The sequence below is a fragment of the Equus asinus genome, chromosome 13, assembly GCF_041296235.1.
Source record: "Equus asinus isolate D_3611 breed Donkey chromosome 13, EquAss-T2T_v2, whole genome shotgun sequence".
In the NCBI taxonomy this organism is placed as follows: domain Eukaryota; kingdom Metazoa; phylum Chordata; class Mammalia; order Perissodactyla; family Equidae; genus Equus; species Equus asinus.
In genome coordinates this window covers 24,164,800-24,189,020 of record NC_091802.1, presented here as the reverse complement: position 1 = coordinate 24,189,020, position 24,221 = coordinate 24,164,800, and the positions used below count along the sequence as shown (strand labels likewise).

At 36.6% G+C, this 24,221-nt stretch overlaps 1 protein-coding gene across 11 annotated transcripts in view; it reads left to right on the top strand.

Annotated features, from left to right (window-relative positions):
• The window catches only part of CCT6B (chaperonin containing TCP1 subunit 6B), a 46,368-nt gene extending 22,422 nt beyond the window's left edge, over positions 1 to 23,946 (top strand). For 5 of the 11 annotated variants that reach the window (XM_070482780.1, XM_070482781.1, XM_070482782.1 and 2 more), the window contains 10 exons: positions 416 to 519; positions 4,551 to 4,661; positions 4,820 to 4,979; positions 6,735 to 6,817; positions 7,659 to 7,755; positions 8,026 to 8,173; positions 15,248 to 15,381; positions 16,670 to 16,772; positions 18,079 to 18,151; positions 23,599 to 23,944. In XM_070482780.1, the coding sequence (XP_070338881.1) occupies positions 416 to 519; positions 4,551 to 4,661; positions 4,820 to 4,979; positions 6,735 to 6,817; positions 7,659 to 7,755; positions 8,026 to 8,173; positions 15,248 to 15,381; positions 16,670 to 16,772; positions 18,079 to 18,151; positions 23,599 to 23,845 (1,260 nt within the window). In that variant the 3' untranslated portion in view covers positions 23,846 to 23,944. Of the gene's footprint in view, positions 1 to 415; positions 520 to 4,550; positions 4,662 to 4,819; positions 4,980 to 6,734; positions 6,818 to 7,658; positions 7,756 to 8,025; positions 8,174 to 15,247; positions 15,382 to 16,669; positions 16,773 to 18,078; positions 18,152 to 18,670; positions 18,878 to 23,598 lie in introns of those variants that run through there. The other 6 variants (XM_070482784.1, XM_070482785.1, XM_014862197.3 and 3 more) reach the window with 4 other exon arrangements.
• The last annotated feature ends 275 nt before the right edge of the window (positions 23,947 to 24,221 follow it).

Sequence of the window (24,221 nt, the reverse complement as noted above, 5' to 3'; positions counted from 1 at the left end):
TCTTTTCATGTGTCCTTTTCTTTTAAGGTGTCCTTTGGTGGAAAAGTGTGAGTAGTGTTAGTGTAGTAGGAAGAGCAAGGGCTGGCAGTTAAAGATGCCTGAATTCTAGTCCTGGCTCTGCTGCTGCCTGTTGGACCTTGCTTTAAGACTGTAGTTTCTTAAAGGCTTATCTTAGTTTCCTTATCTGTAAAATAAAGGGTTTGTACCTGATGATCTCTGAAGTTCCTTTAGGCTCTAAGGTATCCATTGCCATTGGTTATTTTTAGTGTCCACGACAAAGTGGTGCTTTTTGGCCTTGCCCTGTATTTTGGACCCTGAAGCCCTTTACCTGCTTAGTCTGGCGATAGATTACTTGAGCCAGTGTTTTCTTTTAGAAGACCAAATAATTTACTGTTCTCATTCACTTCTCTTTCAGGCTGTGGTGGATTCTGTTTTGACCATTAGAAGACCGGGTTATCCTATTGATCTCTTCATGGTGGAAATCATGGAGATGAAGCATAAATCAGAAACAGATACAAAGTAAATTACATAAACTTTGACAATACATAGATTCTAGAATATTTGGTTATCTTCAGCTATTTTTTCATTAATTTCATTGGTTACTTTTATGCAGCATCAATCTATTCATTCAGCATACATTAATTGGGTACTTACCGCGAGCTGGTCACTGTTTTAGGTGTTAGGAGTGAAGAGTAAGCAAAACAGAATTTCTTTCTCTAAGAAGCTTGCATTACTAGTTGAAGGAGATAGTAAACAAACGAGTGATAATAAATGCTATGAAGAGGCTGGAGTAACAGTGTGTGTGAGCATGTGTGTGATTTTAGAGTGGTCAGGGAAGGTCATTGTGATGAAAAGCTAAACTAGAGAGCTAAGGAGGTCTCTGAAGAAATAAGGGAGCTAGCCATGTGAATGTCTGGAAGAGGAGTGTTCTAAGCAGAGGGAATAACAGTTGAAAAGGCCCTGAGGCAGAAGCGAGCTGGGGTGTTCCAGTGTGCTGACTCAGAGTAAGAGGAAAAAGCAGTAGGAGATGAGGTCAGAGAGGTAGGAGGGGCCAGACAATTAACACTGTCTGAGTAGGTGTGGACTCAGAGGATGTAGCATCCTGTTGATTTTGGACTTAACTCATTTTAAACTTTCTATTATATAAAATTCTAAACATATATAAAAGTAGAATAGTGAACTCACACATGCCTTTCACTTTGTCAATTTTCAGTGTATGGCCAATCTTATTTCCCCTTATATTCCTCTTATATACTCCTCTTTCCTTGCCCCTGCCCCAAACCTGGATTATTTTGAAGCCAATCCAGGTATCATTTCATCTGTAAATACTTTCTTATTTATTTTTACTATATGTGTGTGCGTCTTGATTTATTTGTAGAAGTTCTATTTGGTTCTTTCTTAAATCTGCCATGTCACTTTTTATGGTGTCCTATTTCCTGTAGATCTTTCCAAACTTGCCTTTTATTTTTTTAAACATATAGTTCATGTCTGATAATTGCAATATTTAAGGTTTTGGCTTATCTATTTCTCATGTTTGTCATATTTTGCTGGTTCTCACTCACTGTGCTTTGTTTCTATATGTGCCCTTCATTGTGTTTGAAAAAAGGATTTATAGAAATAATTTGAGACCTAGGAGCAGGTGTCTTTCTGCCTAGAGAATTTGAATTTGCTGCTGCAAGGGACCCAGGGACAAGTTTAAATTAAATCCACAGCTTGAGAATATCCAGTTGTTGTGAATTCTAACTGCAAGTCCATGTGAGGGCTGCTGACTTCTAGTTCATCCATCTGGCTTATACCCTGAGATGTAGCCCTTTGGGGTTCCAGCTTAATGTAAAGAAAGTCTTCTGTTAGACTCTCTACCCTGGATGATCCCTGAGTTTTTAATTCTGCTCCCCTCTCACAGTGAGGCCATTGAAACCAAAGTTCAGATTTGCTCAAATTGTCAGATGACTTTAGGATGAGTGCCTGCACCTCTCTGCATGCCTCTTGGAGTTCCTGTTTTGTTTTCAGTTTGGAAAGGAAACTCTTTTGAAGCTCTTTAGTATTTTATGACCATCCAAAGTTTTTAAGGTTTTCTTTTTTTAACCCAGCATTTTTAGTTGTTTTGGTAGCCAGATTGGTCAAAATGAGCCTAGCATTGCTGAGGACAACAGGTTCTTGATTTATGTTTTAGAAACATCTCTATGGTTGTTGTGTGGAGGATACAGTGTGGAGCAGCGTGCGAGGTGCAAGGACAGAAGTAGGAGACCAGTTAGGAATCTGTTGTAATACAGGGAGAGATGGAATTGGTTTAGATCGGGGTATGCTTAGAAAGAAGGAGCAATAGGATTTGTTGATGGTTTGACATAGGATGTGACGGAAACAGAGGAGTCAAGGATGTCTCTTGGGTTTTTGCATGAGCAGCTGGAAAAATAGAGGCACCATTTCTTGGGATGGAAAAGACTGGGAGGAGCAGGTGTGGGGAAACAAATGATTGGGCATGTTATGTTTTAGACGCATATCAGGCATCCATGTAGAGATGCTGAGTAGGGAGTCAGATTTGTCGAGTTCAGAATCGAGATCTCGACTGGAAATACATATTTGAGAGTCATCGGTGTATTGATGACTTAAAGCTGTGAGAGTTCATGAGATCATCTGGGAAGTGAATGTAGATGGAGAAAAGAGCAAGTTCCTGGATTGAGCCCTGGAAACTCCAGTGTTTAGAAATTGAGAAGTTGAGGAGGACTCAGCAAAGGAGACTGAGAAGGGGTAGTCTGAGAAAAGAGTAGTGTTCCAGAAGCTGAGAGAAGAAAGTGTGTCAAGAAGGAGAGCATAATCAGCTATGTCAGATGCTGCTGGAAGTCTGAGTAAGTGTTTTTGAACTGAGAATTGACCATTAGATTTGGAAAACATTTAGTTTTTTGGTGGCTTCAATGAAAGCTGATTCAGTAAAGGGATGGCTATGAAAGTCACATTGAAGGTGGGCTCAAGAGAGAAGGGTTAGGGGAGAAGTGAGGACGCAGAGGTAGACAACTCAGAGAGGTTTAGCCATAAAGGGGGGCAGAGAAGTGGGGCAGTAGCTAGTTGGGAATATGGGAATGGGATGGAAGAGGAAGACTTCTTTGTTTTGAAGATGGGAATGATTATGGAATGTCTGTATCCTGAGGAGAATGCTCCTGTAGGCATGAAGAATTGATGTGGGAGAAGGGGGGACAGTGCGGGAGCAGAGAGGGGAAAATGGAATATAGTACACAACTGGAGGGGTTAACCGTGGAGAGGGACGTGGACGTTTCATTCGTAGGAATAGGAGGTTCAGGTTCAAGTGCAGGTGGATTGCTAGAGGTAGTGACGGGACAGGGTTGCTATTTCCTCAAAGAAGCAAGGTCATTTGCTGAGAGTGAGGACGGGGGAAGAGTGAAGGAGACTTGAAGAGTGAAGAAAGTTGAACATGTAGTTAGTTTGTTTCTTCCTAAATAAAATATCTTCGTATTCAGTTAGGAGATGGAGTAATCTAGTTAGATTAAAATTTTGAAGACTTCCTTGTAATTATGTTTATTTAAAAACTATTTCTTTAATGTATAACAAATATTGGTTATAAAAGATTCATAAGTAGAAATGCCATTCCCTAATTGGGTATAAATGAATTTTAAAAAGTTATAAAATGATTTACTCTTGGAAGAACATTTGAAAAACAGGAAAAAAAAAAAAGCCTCCCCTCAAATTATCTGTATTCCTACCACCCAAGAATAACCCTACTCTTAGTTTCCTTCCATTTTTCCTTTTCAATGCCAAGGTGCTTATTATTTCAAAGAATAGTAATAATTATGCCTTGTATACAATTTGTCATTCTCTGCTTATCAGCTACCCCTGTAAATATTTTTCCATATTTTTGCATAGTTTTCATGACCATCAAATAGTTACATCATTATTTGCTGAACAATACCCTATTTTGGACATTTAAATTAACAATTTTTAGTTGATCCATATAATTATTTTCTTTTTAACTTTTTTTTTTTGAGGAAGATTAGCCCTGAGCTAACTACTGCCAGTCCTCCTCTTTTTTTGCTGAGGAAGCCTGGCCCTGAGCTCACATCCATGCCCATCTTCCTCTACTTTATATGTGGGACACCTGCCACAGCATGGCGTGCCAAGCGTTGCCATGCCCGCACCCGGGATCTGAACCAGCGAACCCGGGGCCACCAAGAAGCAGAACATGTGAACTTAACCGCTGCACCACCGGGCCAACCCCCCATATAATTATTTTCAACAATTGTTCCTAAGCAACTCATTATGTGCTTACCTTTCATTGCTTGATCAGCTGTGTCATTTGTTTGAGCCACATAATTTAGAGAATAATGCTGGGTTGGCTTTTCATTGTGACTTCACAGTCACGCTGTCTTAAACTAGATTCTTTTTCCTAATTTTACTCGTTGAGTGTTAGGCTTAAAGTTAGTGCAAAGAAGCAATGTGTGCCCTGGCAGTTCTGTTACAACTTTAAGAGTAAAATTCTAATTTTATGCCAAATTTTAGAGTGGATATTCAAAATAAGAAACATTGCATATTTTTAATAGGTTGATCAGAGGATTAATTTTGGACCATGGCGCCCGTCATCCAGATATGAAGAAGCGAGTAGAAGATGCGTTTATCCTTATTTGCAATGTATCGCTAGAATATGAAAAAACGTATGTGTGTCAGTTACTCTTTATAACTTTTAAAACTGTTTTTTGTAAAAGAGTTTTTAATCTCTTTCTTGCCTCCTAAAAGTTTGGTGTGAACTCCTTCTGCCTTTTCCTCTTATTTCTCCCCTGCCTTTACTAGCTTGTTTTTTTTATTCTTTTAGAGAGGTGAGCTCTGGTTTCTTTTATAAGACTGCAGAAGACAAAGAGAAATTGGTAAAAGCTGAAAGAAAATTTATTGAAGATAGAGTACAAAAAATAATAGACCTGAAAGACAAAGTCTGTGCTCAGTCCAATAAAGGATTTGTTGTCATTAATCAAAAGGTAAGAAAGAAACTTTAGATTTTAACTGTTTGTAAATGTTCTTCGGGATTTCTCAAAGTGTGGTGTCTGGACCCCTAGGAATCCCTAAGACCATTTCAGGGGGTCTCTGAGGTCAAAACTATTTTTATAATATTAAGATAATGCCTTTTATGTGTGTTGACATTTGCAGTGATGATGCAAAAGCAATAGATAAGACTGCTGGCACCTTGGTACAAATCAGAGCAGGAGCACCAAACTGTGCTATGAGTCATCAGATTCTTTATTGCCATACCATCTCATACTTGCAGATTAAAAAAAGGCAGTTTTGGGGCCGGCCCAGTGGCGCAGCAGTTAAGTTCGCACGTTCTGCTTCGCAGTGGCCTGAGGTTTGCTGGTTTGGATCCCTGGTGTGGACATGGCAGTGCTTGGCATGTCATGCTGTGGTAGGCGTCCCACATATAAAGTAGAGGAAGATGGGCACGATGTTAGCTCAGGGCCAGGCTTCCTCAGCAAAAAGAGGAGGACTGGCGGTAGTTAGCTCAGGGCTAATCTTCCTCAAAAAAAAAAAAAGGCAGTTTCATTTAGGAATGTTTGATGAAGTGGTAAAACATTAATTTTATTAAATTTGATCCTTACATATGCATCATTTTATAATTCCATGTGACAAAATGTGAAGTATGTGCAAAACATTTCTAGCACATGTCAAAAAATAAGGTTGTCTTGAAGGAGAGCTCTTGTATAATTGAGTTGCAAGCTAAACTAGCCACTTTTTTCATGGAATGCCATTTTTACTTGAAAGAATGACTATCAGCCAAGCTGTGGTTCTTTAGACGAGAGTATTTGTAGGTTTTTCTCAAAAATGAATGAAGTGATTTTGTCAATTCAAGGAAAACAATGGACAGTGTTTGTTGCCAGTGATAACATTTGAGCTTTCAAACAAAAATTAGGATTTTTGAAACTTGTATCTGCCACTGTGAGCTTGACAGCTTTCCAGTACATAAATGACTTTTCTGATAGTATTAGTAAATGTGATATTTTTGATATTGTATAACCATGAAATGTGTCAAAATTTGGAAGCTCTAACTTAGTGAAGCAATATTTTCTAAATAACCGAAAAATACCTGATTTAACAAAACCATGCATGGATAAATAATCCATTCAAAGTGCAAGATAGACAAAGGGGTTGTAATGTGAGGGAGTATGACAAGGTCATTGATATGGTTCCATATTCCACATTGAAACTAACCTTTAAGAGACTATCACTTGTTGAGTTTTGATATAGTGTCAAAGAAGAATATCCACAGTTGTCTGATAAGGCTATTAAAATAGTCTTCCCTTTTCCAATACATATCTGTGTGAGGCCAGTTTTCTTCATATACTTTAATCAGAACAGCATATCACCTGACATTGAATGCAGAAGCAGATGTGAGAATCCAGCTGTTTTCTTTTAAGACAGACATTAAAAAGATTTGCAAAAAAGTAAAAACAGTGCCACTGCTCTCACTATACGTATTTTTTTGTTTAGGAAAGTATGGTAAGTTTTCATTAAAACTCTTATGTTAACATGAAATGAGTTTATTATTATTTTAAATGGGTTAATCAATATTTTTAAATTTCCCAATTTTAATTTATAATATAAATATTATAGATGCCACTCACATAAACAAAAGCTCTTTGGGCTCTTAATAATTTTTAAGAGTGTGAAGCTGAGACAAAAAAGTTTGAGAACTACTGGCTTAAAATACGCTTGTAAATTTTGTGCTAATTTGATTACAGGGAATTGATCCATTTTCCTTAGATGCTCTTGCAAGACATGGCATAGTGGCTCTTCGCAGAGCAAAAAGAAGAAATATGGAAAGGTAAGCTTGCAGATAGTTATGTATCCTAAGTTTTTTAACAGATTAAATTGAAATGATCCCATGTGTATTCCTTTTATCCTATACGTACATGTTGTTGAGCAAAATAGTGTACAAATTCCAAATTTTGTTCTTAATTTCAGTAAGTGATGGAACTGTCAAAAATCAAGATTGTGGGGCTGGCCCCGTGGCCGCGCGGTTAAGTTCGCACGTTCGGCAGCCCAGGGTTTTGCCGGTTCGCATCCTGGGAGGGGACATGGCACTGCTCGTCAGGCCATACTGAGGCGGCATCCCACATGCCACAACTAGAAGGACCCACAAGTAAAAATATACAGCTATGTACCAGGGGGCTTTGGGGAGAAAAAGGAAAAATGAAATCTTTAAAAAAAAAAATCAAGATTGTTAACCTATCTCAGAACTTTGTTGAAGTACAAGGAAGGTTTTTATTTTCTTAAAACATGTTTTAAAAACAATACAGTACAATGATAATGCAGTCTTCTGTGTTATATATCTTCTCACCTTTAAGAAATTAGTTTGAGGCCGGCCCCGTGGCCGAATGGTTAAGTTCTCGAGCTCTGCTTCACTGGCCCAGGGTTTCGCCAGTTCGGATCCTGGGCACAGACATGGCACCTCTCATTAGGCCATGTTGAGGTGGCATCCCACATGCCACAACTAGGACCCACAACTAAAAATACACAACTATGTACTGGGGGGATTTGGGGAAAAAAAGCAGGAAAAAAAAAAGATTGGCAACAGTTGTTAGCTCAGGTGCCAATCTTTAAAAAAGAACTTAGTGTTTATGTTTTCCATAACCAAAACTATGGTGGCATTTATGTAATTTCAGACTCTCTCTGGCTTGTGGTGGAATGGCTGTGAATTCTCTCGAAGACCTCAATGTGGATTGCCTGGGACATGCTGGTCTTGTTTATGAGTATATGCTAGTGAGTATTTCTGTGGGCAGTGGTCCTAAAGTGAACAGTAAACTTTTTTTTTGATTCAGGTTTTACATTTTAAGGTCTGAATAATCCACAGGACAGATTTTATGGTTTATTTGTTAAGAGTTCAAATATAACTTAACTGCTTTTAACACATTTTTAGTTATGCTAGATAAGGAAAATTCACATGAAGATTGCATTCTAACATTATAAATATGGTCTCAATTTCATAATGACATTATATGTTAAATTATATATTCTTGTATTATCCTTTAGGGTGAAGAAAAGTTCACTTTTATTGAGGACTGTGTTAACCCTCGCTCAGTCACCTTGTTGGTTAAAGGACCAAATAAGCATACTCTCACTCAAATCAAGGATGCTGTAAGGGATGGACTTCGTGCTGTCAAAAATGCCATTGAAGATGGTAAGCTCTTTTTTGTGATGGATATGAACCTCATGTTTTTTTAAAGTAATAATAAATCTATCATGATATATATAGTATTTTAAAAGATATGAATGATTACTATTCTCTCATTTCACTTTGGACAATTTGTAGTTTAGATTGTGAAGATTTTTTCCTTTGAAATAGTCTGCTCTTTTAATTAACTTCTGTTTCTGAAATGAAAAAAATGCTTAATGCTGTAGTATCATTTTTAATTTTTAGAAATTTATTTTTAAAACAATGAAAAAACTTTTACAGCTTAGAACTCATTCCATTACCTCAGGTGCAATGTAATTTTAAGAAAGATTAAGAAAGAATATTAACATTTATTATTTATTGGTGCTTTATTACCAACTTCCTTCTAAAAGGAGTTAGGGTAGATAATTCAATAAAAACACACATGTTTAAAATAGAATAATCAGCATATGAAAAGATGCTCAACATCATTAGTCATTAGGGAAGTGAAATCAAAACCACAAAGAGATACCATCTCATAATCATTAGAGATACCATTTCATAACCATTAGACAAAAATAAGTGTTAGCAAAGATGTGGAGAAATTGGAACCCTCATATGTTGCTCATGGGAACTGTTGGAAAACAGTTAGGCAATTCCTCAAAAAGTTAAACCTAGAGTTACTATATGACCCAGCAAATCAACTCTTAGGTATTACACAAGAGAGTTGAAAACATGTCCACACAAAAAACTTGTACACAAATGTTCATAGCAGCATTATTCATAGTAGCCAAACAGTGAAAACAATCCAAATATCCATTAGCTGATGAATGGGTAAACAAAATGTGGTATATCCATGCAATGGAGTATTACTTGACCATAAAAAAGAGTGAATACTGATATGTGCTACAACATGGATGACATTGGAAACATGCTATTTAAAAGAGTCTAGACACAAATGGCTATGTATTATATGATTCCATTTGTGTGAAATATCCAGGAGAGGCAAAGCCATGCAGACAAAAAGTAGATTAGTGGATGCCAGAGGTTGGGGCAGGGGAAATAGAGGATAATTGCTGATGGGTGCAGGGTTTTTTTTGAAAATGTTCTGGAATTAGATAGTGGTGATGGTTGCACAACCTTGTGAATATACTAAAAACTACTGAAAAGCACACTTTAAAAGGCTGAATTTTATGGTATGTGAATTATATGTCAAAAAATAGAGTAATGAACTTTATAAACAATAGATCAGATTTGTCTGATAAGCAAGAACATAGATGTGAAGTAATGGTAAAATGAAAGCTGAAATGGAAAATTGGAACCAAGGGAAAAAGAATGTAATATATAGCAAATACAATAATCACTATAAATATTTAAACTGCTAGAATATAAAGAGATACAATCAGTTATATAGGTTTCATTAAGAAAAAGGAGAAAACAATCAATTCCTAAGTTGTAAAAATATGGGGCTTTATATAAGGGTCACTTCCTCTTTTTGTGGTCACTTTTGATAAAAGCTGGGAGCACTTTTTCAAGAAGATAAACATATGTGATTCAGGCATGAAGCCTTTGGTAGTTCAACCTGATTCTTAGAATTTAGAATAATAGAAAAGTGAATGGACTACTATTTTTTTAATCACTTCAACTACTTGCTTTTTTAAAAAAATAATTTTACTGAGTTATAATTGACATATAATGAACTACACATATTTACAGTACACCCATGAAACTGTCCCCTCAATCAAGATAATCAACATATCAGTCACCCAGGAGTTACCTCGTTGCCCCTTGGTAAGCCTTCCCTCCTGCCTCTCCCTCGGTTCCCCCCATCCTCAGGCAACCATCAGTCTGTTTTCTGTGGCTATAGATTAGTTTGCATTTTCTAGAATTTTATATGAATGGAATAATACAATATGTATTCTTTTTTTGTTTGGCTTCTTTTACTCAGATAATTATTTTTAAGTTAATTGATGTTTATTTATCAGTAGTTTATTCCATTTTATTGCTAAATAGTATTCTATTGTGTGAATATACTACAATTTATTTATCCATTCACCTGTTGATGGGCATTTGGTTATTTACAGTTCTTGGCTGTTACAAACAAAGCTGCTTATGAACATTTATGTAGAAGTCTTTGCATGGACATATGCTTTCATTTCTCTTGGGTAAATACCTAGGAATGTGGTGGCTATGGAAGGTATATGTTTAACTTTTTAGAAACTGTCTGTTTTTCCAAGTCCATTTTACATCCTTACCAGCAGTATATGAGCATTCCGGTTGTTCTGCATCTTCCCCGATACTCGATGTGGTTGGTTGGTTTTTTTTTTTTCAGGAAGATTAGCCCTGAGCTAACATCTGCTGCCAATTCTCTGCTTTTTTTTTTTTTTTTTTTTTTGCTGAGGAAGACTGGCCCTGAGCTAACGTCCATGCCCATCTTCCTCTACTTTATATGTGGGATGCCTACCACAGCATGGCTTGCCAAGTGGTGCCATGTCCACACCCGGGATCCGAACTGGTGAAACGGAATGTGTGAGCAGTGCCATGTCTGTGCCCAGGATCGGAACCGGCGAAACCCTGGGCCACTGAAGTGGAGCACACACGAACTTAACCACTCGGCCACAGGGCCAGCCCCCATAGTTGGTTGTTTTAATTTTAGCCATTCTAAAATTTAAAAAACCAAACTATGGTTTTAATTTGCATTTTCCTAATGATCATTGATGTTGAGCATCTTTTCATGTGCTCATTTGCTATCCACACATCTTTTGTGAAGTTTCTGTTCAAATTTTTTACCCTTTTAAAAAATTAGGGGGCCAGCCCGGTGGTGTAGTGGTTAAGTTCACATGCTTTGCTTTGGTGGCCTGGGGTTCACCAGTTTGGATCCCAAGCGTGGACCTAGGACCACTCATCAAGCCATGCTGTGGCAGCATCCACATACAAAATGAAAGAAGATTGGCACAGATGTTAGCTCAGTGACAGTCTTCCTTAAGTGAAAAAGAAGATGATTGGCAGTGGATGGCAGCTCAGGGCTAGACTTCCTCACCAAAAAAAATAAGATAAAATAAAAAATTTTTAAAAAGGGGCCGGCTCCTGGGGTTCAAGCGTTCAGATCCCAGGTGTGGACCTACTCCACTCATCAGCCATGCTGTGGAGGCATCCCACCTACAAAGTAGAGGAAGGTTGGCACAGATGTTAGCTCAGGGAGAATCTTCCTCACAAACAAAAACATGGGATTGTTTGTTTTCTTATTGTTAAGTTTGAGAGTTCCTTGTATATTCTAGAGACAAATACTTTTTCGTATATATGGTCTGCAAATATTTTCTCCTTCTCTGTGGCTTGTTCTGTTATTCTCTTAACAGTATCTTTCAAAGAGAAATTCTTAATTTTGATGAAGTCTGATTTATCAATTTTTTCTTTCATGGATTATGCTTTTGGTGTGGTATTTAAGAAATCTTTACCTAACACAGGGTCACAAAGATTTTCTTCTGTGTTTTCTTTTAGAAGTATCATAGTCTTAAATGTTTTACATTTAGGTCTGTGGTTCATTTTAAGTTAATTTTTATATATATGGTGCAAACTGTGGATCTCAGTCCATTTTTTTTGCACGTAGATATCAAATTGTTCCAGCTCCATTTGTTGAAAAGACTATCATTTCACCACTGAGTTGCCTTTGCATCTTTGTTGAAAATTAGTTGTCCATATTTGTGTGGTTCTATTTCTGGGTTCTTTATTCTGTTTTATTGATCTCTTTGTCTATCTCAATGTTAATATCATACTATCTTGATTACTGTAAATTTTTAACAAGTCTTTAAATCACTTTTGTTCTTTGTCAAGTTATTTCAGTTATTTTAAATCCTTTGCATTTCTGTATGAATTTTAGAATCAGCTGTCAAAATTTCTACCAAAAAGTGCTGGGATTTTGATTAGAATTTCAATGAATATATAGATAAGTTTGGGAATAATTGATATCATAACAATATTGAGTCAAAGTGTATCTCTTTTTATTTGGGCCTTCTTGAGTCTATCTCAGCAATTTTTGTAGTTTTTAATGTATGAATTTTGCACATCTTTTTTTTCAGATTTATCCCTATGTATTTCGATCCTATCGTACATGGTATTTTTTAAATTTCAATTTCTGATTGTTAGTTGTTAATGTATAAAAATACAGTTGATTTTTGTATATTGATCTTGAATTCTGCAACTTTGCTAAACTCACTTTATTTATTCTAGTAACTTTCTTATGGATTTCATTGAATTAGCTATATAAATGATCATGTTTTCTGCTAATAAAGATAGTTTTACCTTTTCCTTTCCAATCTGGATATCTTTTGTTTCTTTTTTCCTCTTGTTTCATTGCCTAGAAGCTTCCACACAATATTGAATAGACATGGTGAGACTGGACATCCTTTCCTCATTCCTGATCTTAGGGGGAAAACATTCAGTCTTTCTCCAATATGTATATTAGCTATAGGTTTTTCAAAGAAGCTCTCTGTCAGATTGAGGAAATTCTCTTCTATTGCTGAGAGTTATAATCAAGAATAGATGTTGGGTTTTGTCAAATGCTTTTTCTGCATCTATTGAGACGATCATATGGTTTTTCTCTTTTGGTTTCTTAATGTAGTAAATTATATTGATTTTAAAATGTTCATCAACCTTACATTCTTGAGATAAGCCCTACTTAATTATGATGTATTATCTTTTTAAAAGTGGATTACAGTTTTTAAAATTGTGGATACATATACATATATAAAGCTTGTCATTTTAACCGTTAAGTGTACAGTTCAGTGGCAATAAGTATATTCACATTGTTATGTGACCATCACCACCATCCATTCACAGAGCATTTTTCGTCTTGCAGAACTGAAACTCTTTACCCATTAAACAATAACTCTCCATTCCCTCTGCCCCACCCTGTCCCTGAAAACCACCACTGTACTTTCTGTCTCTGAATTTGACTATTCTGTGTACCTCATATGAGTGGAATATAGTATTTGTACTTTTTATTTCACTTAGCATAGTGTCTTCAAGGTTTGTCCGTGTTCTAGCATGAGTCAGAATTTCCTTTCTTTTTAAGGCTGAGTAATATTCCGTTGTTTGTATATACCACATTTTATTTATCCCTTTATCCATTGATGGCAACTTGGGTTGCTTCACCTTTTGACTATTTGAATAATGTTGCTATGTGTATTATCCTTTTTATATGTTGTTTGGCTCAACTTTCTAAAATTCTGTTAATTTTTGAATCTATATTCATAAGGGGTGTTAGTCTGTATATGTTTTTCTTGTAATGCTTTTATCTTTTTTGCTGTTAGAATAATGCTGGTCTCATAGAATGAGTTGGAAAGTGTTATCTCCTCTCTAGTATTCTGAAAGTGTTGAATTCTTGTGTAGAATTGGTATTAGTTCTTCAAGTGTTGAATTCTTCTGTAGAATTGGTATTATTTCTTCCTTAAATGTTTGGTAGAATTCACCAGTGTAGCCATCTGGGACTGGAGTTTTCTTCATGGGAAGATTTTGAATTACCATCTCTTTAATACATAGAGGGCTATTCAGGTTATCTATTTTTATTGAGTGGGCTTTAGTAGTTTGTGTCTTTCAAGAAATTTGTACACTTCATTTAAGTTAAGATCATCAAACTAGTGCCTATGAACTAAATCTGATTTGCTGCCTGTTTTTGGTAAATCAAGTTTTATTGGAACACAGCTGCACCCATTCATTTATGTATTGTCTGTGGCTATTTTTGTGCTATGGTGGCAGAGTTGAATACTTGCAAAAGAGATAGTATGGCCCACAGAGCCTAAAATATTTATTATCTGGCCCTTTGCAGAAAGTTTGCCAATCCTGATCTAAGTTTTCAAATTTATTGGCTTAAATTTGTTCATAATAATCTTTTATTAGTCTTTTAATATCTGTAGACTCTGCAGTGACATTACCACTTTCATTTCTGACATTGGTAATTTTTATTTCATTGATTTCTACTCTGGTCTTTACTATTTTCTTTCTTTTGCTTACATTAGGTTTCATTTGCTTTTCATTTTCTAATTTCTTAAGGTGGAAGCTGAGGTCATTGGTTTGAGACCTTTCTTCTTTTCTAATATAGGTGTTTAGTGATATAAATTTCTCTTTAGGTACTGCTTTAGTTGTGTCCCACAAATTTTGATATGTTGTGTTTTCACAGGAGAATGGGATCTGGGAGGTTTTCAAAGCTACTGGTGATGTTCTGTTTCTTAAGCTAGGTGGTAGGTACATGGGCACCTTTATTTGTGCATTTATTCTTTATACCTTATACATATATTCTTTTGTGTTCAGTTCGTAACAAGGAACTTTGAAAAAGTGTAAATGGGAGGTGAGGATGTAATCACCTTGTGGGTAGACAACTCTTTTGAGCAGTTATGTTTACAGTGAAGCAGAGCAAGGGGGTAGTAATTTAAAAATGATGTGGGATAAAAGGAGAGATTCTTTTTTGGTGTTTTGTTTTAAAGATGAGTGATTCCAAAGCAAGTTTGCTGATTCAAAGAAATGTCATAACTTTTTAAAACCATACAAGCAGGTATAAAAGTCGTATCCTGATGTGAAAATTGATGTGTTTAACCACAGAGCTTTTGCCTTAGAAAAAGAAGAACACTTAAATTTTTTTCTCAGGTAGCAGTTTGGTTCTGTTCCAGCACGGAAATCAAATACTTCATTGAGTCCCAAGAGTTCCATACCAGAAACTGTGGTCAGATTATCTTGGCGTAAAGTTTTTTCAAATCAGATATTACAATTAGTTATTTGCCACTATAAATTTAAAATAGCTACCTTTTAAATGTTTTCATAAAGGAGTAAGATGAAGGTGGGAGAAATGCCTACTCTTATAAACAATGAAATAAGCTGTTTGTAGCCAGTTGTCTGTTCCATGCTTAATTATTTAATGGTGTATAACCTCAAGGTGTTTCATTAGACATCTGAATAATCACTGAGCTGTGCGTCTTATTTTATTTCTGTATATATTTAAATACATTTTAGATGTAGGCAAGATAATAGAATACGTTGAATAGCTACTTGCTTTTTTCTCTGGTTTTTCTGTATGGCATGTCTTGCCAGTCATTTTCTGTCCTCCAATAGGTTGTGTGGTTCCAGGAGCAGGTGCAGTTGAAGTGGCAATAGCTGCAGCTCTGGTTAGGTACAAGCACAGTGTGAAAGGGAGAGCTCTTCTCGGAGTCCAAGCCTTTGCTGATGCCTTACTCATTATTCCTAAGGTACAACTACCCTAATGGCCAAGGAACACCCGGTTCAACATAAACTGTTTAGTTATAAATTGCCCATATTATCTAACAGTTAGCAGAGTAGAAAGACAGGTATTTATTTACATTTCCCCACACAGTTTATCTAAGATATTTTACAGCTAGAGCAGGAAAACTTTGAGATGACAGCTCAGAATCCTTATAGGCGTTTCATCAAATAGCTAAATTACTCCCTTGCTTCCATCTCTGAGCTCCAAAAGTTGAACTAACTCCAAAAATTTCCTTTAAAAATGGTTCATGATTAATCATAATGAAACAGTTTCAAGCTTGAAATTTAATTAGATTTTAGAGTAGACCTTTATTTCGTTGGTGGTATCCAAAGTGTTAGCACTTTAAATTGTGGGAAGTGAGAACTTCAGGCTATTTACCACCCCCAAGTACTGGCTTGTGTTTGTCATTTTCTGTATAATTCCTAGAAAAGGACTGAAACTAGATTTTTTGCATGTCTCAACAGAAGGACTGAGAACTACCTTTGCCTTAATCTAGTTGTGAACCACTTAAAACACAGAAAAATGACTTCGGATACGCTGTTGCCATGAGTTAAAACATTATTAACGATGCTAGCGAAGTCTCTTTGATAATTGCTTAAAATTATTCGTAATTTGTGGAATCTTATGAATCAGATATCAATTTTTTTCTTTCCCCAAAGCAGCAGAATCAGTAAGTACTGATCCTGTAGTTGACCCAAATTGGTAAACCTGGTATATTCTTTGGTGGTACCTCTTTACTCATCAGCTGGTTTGGGACCATTTGGAAATAAAGCTGGTTTGGAGTGCAGGTATCTCCATCCCTGTTGCCACAGATCATGACTCTCCTCGTGTTGATGAGGGGCGCAAAGATGCTACAGGGTTCCTTTAGCAGGGTGCCAGGAAAAACTGGAAAACGTGTGGCCAGGGGGACTAGAGGAAACAAGAATATCATTCTATTCCTTCCATTCTTTTTTAAAAAATCTTTTGCAAGGAAGGAAATTAATATGGTGGGATGGTGGTGGGAGAACTCTAATGTCCTCCTCAGAATTTAGTGTGATGTACATAAGGAAAATGTTTAAGTAAATATAAAAACTACTAGATACACAAAATAATTTTATTTAGATTAAGAATGGAATTCTTCAAAAGGAGATGATGATTATGGATATGTTTTCATGAGACTAGAGAGCAGTGCCTTATTTTTTATGTTTGATACTCAAATATATATATATGAAGGTATTCCACACATATATTTATTTTTCTTTTTATTCCCAAAGGTTCTGGCTCAGAATTCTGGTTATGACCTGCAGGAAACACTAGTAAAAGTTCAGGCTGAGCATTCAGAATCAAGACAACTTGTTGGCATAGATTTGAATACCGGTAAGACGGTGAAGAAAAATCTGCTGCTTCATAAAGAAAGAGGTTATACTACAGTGACCCAGAACTTATAGTAAGGGGGTAGAGGTTTAGGTGACTTTAATATTTAAATTTTGGGTGCCTTTAGTTTGCTTTTGAACTTCTTAAGAGAAAACATTCATTTAAGAGACAGTTACTGAGCGCTTGTTATTGGACTCTTGGGACAGACAAAAAGCCCTGCCCTTGTGAGCTTAGGTTGTAGCGGGGCAAGATAGGAAGTAAATAATAGCCTTAGTAAGTTCCTTAGCATTTTTAAAAGTAATAGATTATATGGAAAAAATAGCAGTATAAGGATGATTGTGAATGCTAGGACAGGAAGGGGGGTCAATTTAAAGAGGATGGTCAGGGTAGGCCTCATTGAGATATGTCTATTGAAAAAGATCAAAGGAGGTGGGGAAGTTAGCCCTGTGGGGTACTGAGGAAAGAGTGTCACAGGCAGAGGGAACAACTAGTGGAATAGCCAGTGTCTGATGTTTTTGAGGAAGAGGAATGAGATGGGAGAAGTAATAGGTCAGATCATGTAAGGGCCTGTGGGCCAGTCTAAGGACTTTGACTTTGACTGGAGTGAAATAGCAGTTTTGAGCAGAGGTGTGACATGGTCTAATCCTGTTTAAAAGGATCACTCTGTCTACCCTGTGGAGAGGAGTCCACTGAACAGCTGCAGTTTGGAATTTCCACTCACTGCATTGGAGAAGGCTGTGGTAGAGCTGGTTGTGGTCTGGGGAGATCAGCATTGAGTTTTGGCAAAGTTCAGTTTGAAGTCTGTAGACTTTCAAGTAAAATAGACAGTTGGGTATATGAATCTGGAATTCAAGAAGGAGGTCTGGGTTAGAGATAAAAACTTAAGAGTCGTCAGAGTGTATCTGGTTTAAATCCAGAAGACTAGATGAGGTCACCTAGGGAGTGAGTGTAGACGAGAAATCCAGGACTGAGCCTTTGGGTATTCTAACATCAAGAGCTCAGGGAGGAAGAGGAAGAATAAGCAAAATAGGCAGAAAAGGAGCCACTAGTGCAAAAGAAAAAAATCAGACAAGAGCGGTGTTCTGGAAGACAAGTGAAGAAGAGTAGTCAGGAGGGTGTGATCAACTGTGTAAGTGCTGCCGATCCATGAGGCCTGAGAATCGACCATTGGATTTGACAACATGGAGGTCACCGGTGACCTTGACAATAGTAGTGTTGGTGGTATATTAAATATTGTTAAAATATACAGCCAATATTAACAGAATATATCAAGATTGTAGTATTGAAATAGTTTGTTTTTACTCTGCAGGTGAGCCAATGGTAGCAGCAGATGCAGGAGTTTGGGATAATTATTGTGTGAAAAAACAACTTCTTCACTCATGGTAAGTTTGTATTAATAAAAAGAGAAAGACTTAGGGACATAATTGATAACATTGAAATTTTTCTATGATTTTTGCCACCCTACAGTAGAAAAATGGTTAGGTGTGTGAAAAGGCGTGGTATCCAGTTTTTAAGACTAGTTTTTCATTTTATAGTCCCTTTTACATTTTAGTTCTAGCTGTGTAAGTTATAGGAAATGGTAATCTTCCTGTTTGTTTGAAGGGGAAAAGAAAGAAGGAAGTTTACTGAAGTAGTACCACGTGCATAGTGGGAAAAATCAAATGATATGCTAAAACTGAGCTCAGTTTTGCTGGAGTATAAAATCAGGCTTCCACTTTTATCAGCAAAGGAGTTGAAATTATAATACAAGGGGTGGTGTTTGTATTTATAATAGCTGTGTCTCATAAAATCTCACACCAACATCATTGAAGAACAAAGTACCCTTAGTAGCTGAAGATGGCTAGGGGGAAAGGTAAGAGTGGGTTGGCAGGCTTTACTCACCCTGTCATGTTTTTCCTCAGCACAGTGATTGCCACCAACATTCTCTTGGTTGATGAAATTATGCGAGCTGGTATGTCTTCTCTCAAAGGGTGATTGAGTTCAAAATCAACCTTCTAGAAGCTGAGATTTAGCACATCTTACATGCACCTACCATTATATGGTCTGAACCATCCTTAATTTTTACACAATAAATGCGGTTTATATTTGTTGGTCTTAGCAGTCTTAAATATATTTCATCAAGGTGTAAAGAACGCAAGAAATATTTTCACAATAAAGGAATAATAATGAAAATCTTTTTCCCTAAGAGTTATAATGTCCTCCCGTTTATTGTAGGTGTGATATTATGCTATAATAAGAAATATATTTATGGTCTTCATCCCCAGTTCCTGCCACAAGAGCTTCTAAAATCTTTGTAATTTCCTAAGTAATAGAGGTAATAGGAGCATTTTTTGTTATGATATTTGGTCTTAGTCCCCAGTTCCTGACATAAGAGCTTCTAAGACCCTTGGAATCGCTGGAATTAATGAGTGGCTTTTTTATGCTAATGAGGTGACTTGATGGACCCCTAGATAGCTTCAGGATGGGGGCTGGTTGCCAGAGGAACTAATCATGTGATTACAGGGTTAGAACTTTCAGCTTCCGCACCTCCCCTCATCTCCAGGCAAGGGAGAGGGGTGGAGAGTGAGTTACTAATCAATCATGCCTACGTGATGAAGCCTCCATAAAAATCTCCAAACCAGGGGTTCAGAGAGCTTCCAGGTTGGTGAACACGTCCATGTGACAAGAAGATGGAGCACTCCAACTCCATGGGGGGGATAGAAGTTCCTGCCCTCAGGACCCTTTTGGACCTTGCCCTACGTACCTCTGCATCTGGCTGTTCATCTCTATTCTTTATAATAAACTGGTAAATGTAAGTAAGTGTTTCCCCGAGTTCGGTGAGCTGTTATAGCAAATTACTGAACATGAAGGGGGGGCATGGGAACCCCTGATTTGTAGCCAAGTTGGACACAAGTCGGGGTAACATGGGGATCCACTACTTGTGATTGGCGTCTGAAGTGGGAGGCGGTCTTGTGGGACTGAGCCCTTAACCTGCGGGATCTGCCATAACTCCAGGTAGTTAGTGTCAGAATGGAATTGCAGGATGCCCAGTTAGTGTCTGGAGCATTGGAGACTTGGTTGGTGTGGGAAAATCCCCACACATTTGGTGTCAGAAGTCGGGTGAGTAGAGGAGACAGTTTCCCTTTAGTATGCTATTGCAGTTTTCATAAAATAGAATCTGTTAGGATTCTTAGACCTTTTGGACAACTTTTAATCAAGAAAATATACAGCACAGGTTTTAGAGCAGCCAAGTCAGTTTCCAAATTATCAAAGGGTATAAATGTAACAGGACAAAATGTTTTAATTTTCTCTCAAAATTCCTTCAGTAACTTCCTACTGTCCCTCCTTCCTCTTATAGACATGACATCACTTTGCGAGTATAGCTTTGGGTTTCATTGATACCTGACAGTTCATTTTGTATACAGTTTATTATATCTTCCCTGGCTCTTTGGTACATATGAGCAGCAACTTACGCTCCTGTGCCAGCTCTGGGAGCTCTGACTGATGGTTAGAACAGGTCTCTTCTGCAAAGGTGGGGATTCTTGGCACCAACACTGGGAAGTAATTGGTTTGCGGTTTGAACGCAGCTCTTCTGTATCAGTATTATAGCAATATCTTTCTTGTTTGAAACACTAAAATTAATCTATTAAACTTTTTATTATTATTAGGCACACTTCTTTCAAGGGATGCAAGTTGATAAGAGATTAAACTATGGCAGATGCATTAATGGAACTTTGGCCTATTAGTGCATATAGGAGAAGATTCGTTTAACCATTTAATGCCTTAGTTGAAAACCTGTAATTTTATAGCCTTTTTCCCCATTCAACATGTTGTCTTTATTAACATCTTTCTGAGTTAATAACCACACTATAATTTTTCAATGACATTTCATTGCATGGCTATTCTGCAATTTATTTAACTAATTCTATTTTCAATTTTTTCCCCGTTATAAACAGACATCTGCTTTTTTAGCCTCTATCCTTATTTTACAGGATAGGCCTTTTAAAACTGGCATATCATGCATATTGCTAGACTTTTTCTATGTAAAATGTTTAAATTATGAACTATTTTAAATATACTGAAAGGACAGAAAAAATATAAACACCTTTGTACCCTCTAACTGGCTTTAACAAATACAACATTTTGTCATGTTTGCTTCAGATTTTCTTTGAAGAAATAAAAAAGTACAGATGTTGTTAAATTGCCACCCTCCCTTAACCTCTTGCCATCATATACTTTCCCACCCTTTCTGGAAAGACTATCTAGAGGTGTATATTTGATATGTATCATCCCTATGCATTTTAAACCCTTTAGTATATATGTCTATGCCTGTAACAATGTGAAATTTATTCTTTTGGGTTTTTAAGATGTGTAAGAAGTATATGCTTTTGCTGGTTTTATTTCCTACTTAACGTATGTTTTTGAGATTTATCCATTCATTCATTTTAGCTGTTTTCGAGCATTCCAGTGGATTTCTGTACTATAACGTATTTATCCATTGATGGACATTTTGATTGTTTCTAACTTTACGCCATATTAAACACCACAGCAGTGAGTTTCTGCACACGTGTCTCCTTGGGCACGTGTATGAGAGTGTTTCTAGGGATTGTACCTGGAAATGGAATTCCTGGGGTTTAGGGCTCTTCATCTGTATATTTACTTAGTGACTATTACAGTTTACATTCTCCCTTGCAATGTATAATGGTTCCGTGTACCTACAGTTTTGCCAAGTCTCGGTATTTTTTTTTTTTTTTTGAGGAAGATTAGCTCTGAGCTAACATCTGCAGCCAATCCTCCTCTTTTTGCTGAGGAAGACTGACCCTGAGCTAACATCCATGCCCATCTTCTTCTACTTTACATGTGGGACGCCTACCACAGCATGGCTTGCTGAGCGGTGCCATGTCCGCATCTGGGATCCAAACCTGCGAACCCCGGGCCGCCAAAGCGGAACGTGTGCACTTAACCGCTGCGCCCTCGGGCCGGCCCCTGTCTTGGTATTTTTAAACTTTTAATTTTTGCTAGTCTAAAGGGTATAAAATTATATCTCATCTTAATAACAATTGGTTTGATTACTAGTGAAACTGAACGTATTTTCATAAATCTATTAGCCATTTTTGGTTCTATAAAATTGCCTATTCATATTGTTGCCCATGTTTTTCATTAGATATATTTTTCTGATTGATAAAAGATATCTATCTATCTATATTTCACAGTATTTTCTCCCAGATTGAGGCTTTTTCACTTTGAAAACTATGCAGAAGAATTTGATACATGTATTTTTATATACTGAAATTTATCATTTTTTTCTTTTCTTTCTTTTTTTTTTTTTGAGGAAGATTGGCCCTGAGCTAGCATCTGTTGCCAGTCTTCCTCTTTTTTTTTTGTCTCCCCAAAACCCCAGCACATAGTTGTATGTCCTAGTTGTAAGTCCTTCTAGTTCTGTGCGGGATGCCACCAGAGCATGGCTTGATGAGCGATGTGTAGGTCGTGCCCAGGATCTGAACCCTCGAACCCCAGGCCACTGAAGCAGAGCACGCAAACTTAATCACTAGGCCACTGGGCCAGCCCCTTCATTTTTTCTTTTTATTTTGTGTTTTCTGTGCTTCTACAAGAAATTCTTCCCTACTTCAATGATAAAGATATTTTCCTGTATTTTATGAGTTTTAAAATTTTGTTTATCACCTTTAGGCGTTTAAATCATCTGGAATTTGTTTTTGTGTATGGTATGTGTTGTGGATCTAATGTTTTTTCCCATACTGCTAACCAATTGTTCTCATGCTGATTTGTGATATCACCTCTATCATATACCAAGGTCTATTGCTTGTTGAGTTACATGTTTTGATTAGAATTGCAGTTTATAGATTGTTTCAGGTAGAAATGTGTGTGTATATATATATATTCCTCCCACTCATAAATAGTTTATATCACTTCATTTGTGTCTTAGTGCTTTAGTTTTTTTTTATTAGTAAATGTTTTGTTTTCAGTAAAGCTTTAAATATTTTCTATAAAAATGCCTTACATCTTTGGTTAGATTTATTCCTATGTATCTTGTTTTGGAAGCTATCATGAATAGGATCGTTTATAAAAATTATATTTTTAATTGTCCATTGCTGTACTGTAGGCCCTTTATGGAGTTTTATGGATTGGCTTTGTCTCCCACAACCTTGCTGAACTCTCTTAGGAGTGTGATAGTTTGTAGATGATTTTGGATTATCTGGATTGATAGTAACGGTTTAGTTCTTTTTTCTTTTCCAGTCCTTGTGCTACCTCTATTATCTTCCTCTTTTATTGCGCTGGCTAAGACCTCTAGTATAAAATTGAATAGAAGCAATGATGGCAGTCACCTTTACTCTGTTCTTGCCTTTAAAGGAGAGGTTTCCAGTATTTGACTGTTTTGTTTTGTTTTGTTTTTGCTGTGAAATTTTGATGGGTAGCTATACATGAGATTGTCTGTTTCTTTCTATTTCTGTTTTGTTAAGAGGTTTTTTAAAAAAGTTATGATTGTTGAATTTTATCAACTGCTTTTCTGCATACATTGAGATTTTTTTCTCTAATCTGTGAATGTGGTGACCTACTTTAATAGATTTTCTAATTTTAAGCTATTCTTATATTCCTGAGATAATACCTGTTTGATCGTGATATACCATATTTGTTGATTCTGAGGTGCAGATTTTTCACATTTCTGTAATCAGTGTATGTTTTATGGTCAGTGGCATCTTGTAGTTTCTCTTACTTGAACTTGGTCACCTGTAATTCCTTAGTGTTTTAGTCAACAACCATTGAAGGACCATTTGAGGAAGAAACAGGAATCATGATTCTTGCCTGAAAACTGTCTTTTGTTATCGTCTAGTAAGTTAAAGAAGATTTCAGCATCAGAACTTTCAGAATTTTGTCAGTGGCTTAGAAGAAAATACTGGGGAGAATGGTGGAGACTCTTTTATGAAATGTTGCGCTACCGCCTCTTGATGACAAGAACGAACATCAAAGACTCTGAGCTGAAAAGTGATTTAGAAGACTTAGACTCTGAATATGAAGATCTTGCTTTATTTATTTTGCCTATGTTTTCCTTGTTATGCATACATAAGAATGATAGATGATGAAAGTCTGTGTAAATAAGTCTAAAAAAGCTTCTTCAGTAAGTAAAAAATAAAATGTATGAGTGATAGGAAAGCATTATGTTATGGTTGAAATGATAGCATTTTTCTTTCTTATTTTGTAAAGTAATGGTGTATCTTACAATCAGTGACATTTTCGATTCGATGAAATATCGTATTAACTTTTTATATATTGTTGGACTTGATGCTAATATTTATTTAGGTTTTTGCTTGTATTCATAAGCAAGATTGGACTATAATTTACTTGTTCACTATCCTTGTCTAATTTTGGTATCAATGACATAGCCTCATGAAATGAGTTGGGGAATTACTCCTTTTTCTCTTTTCTTTGGAACAGTTTGAGTCAGTAAGAGGGTTC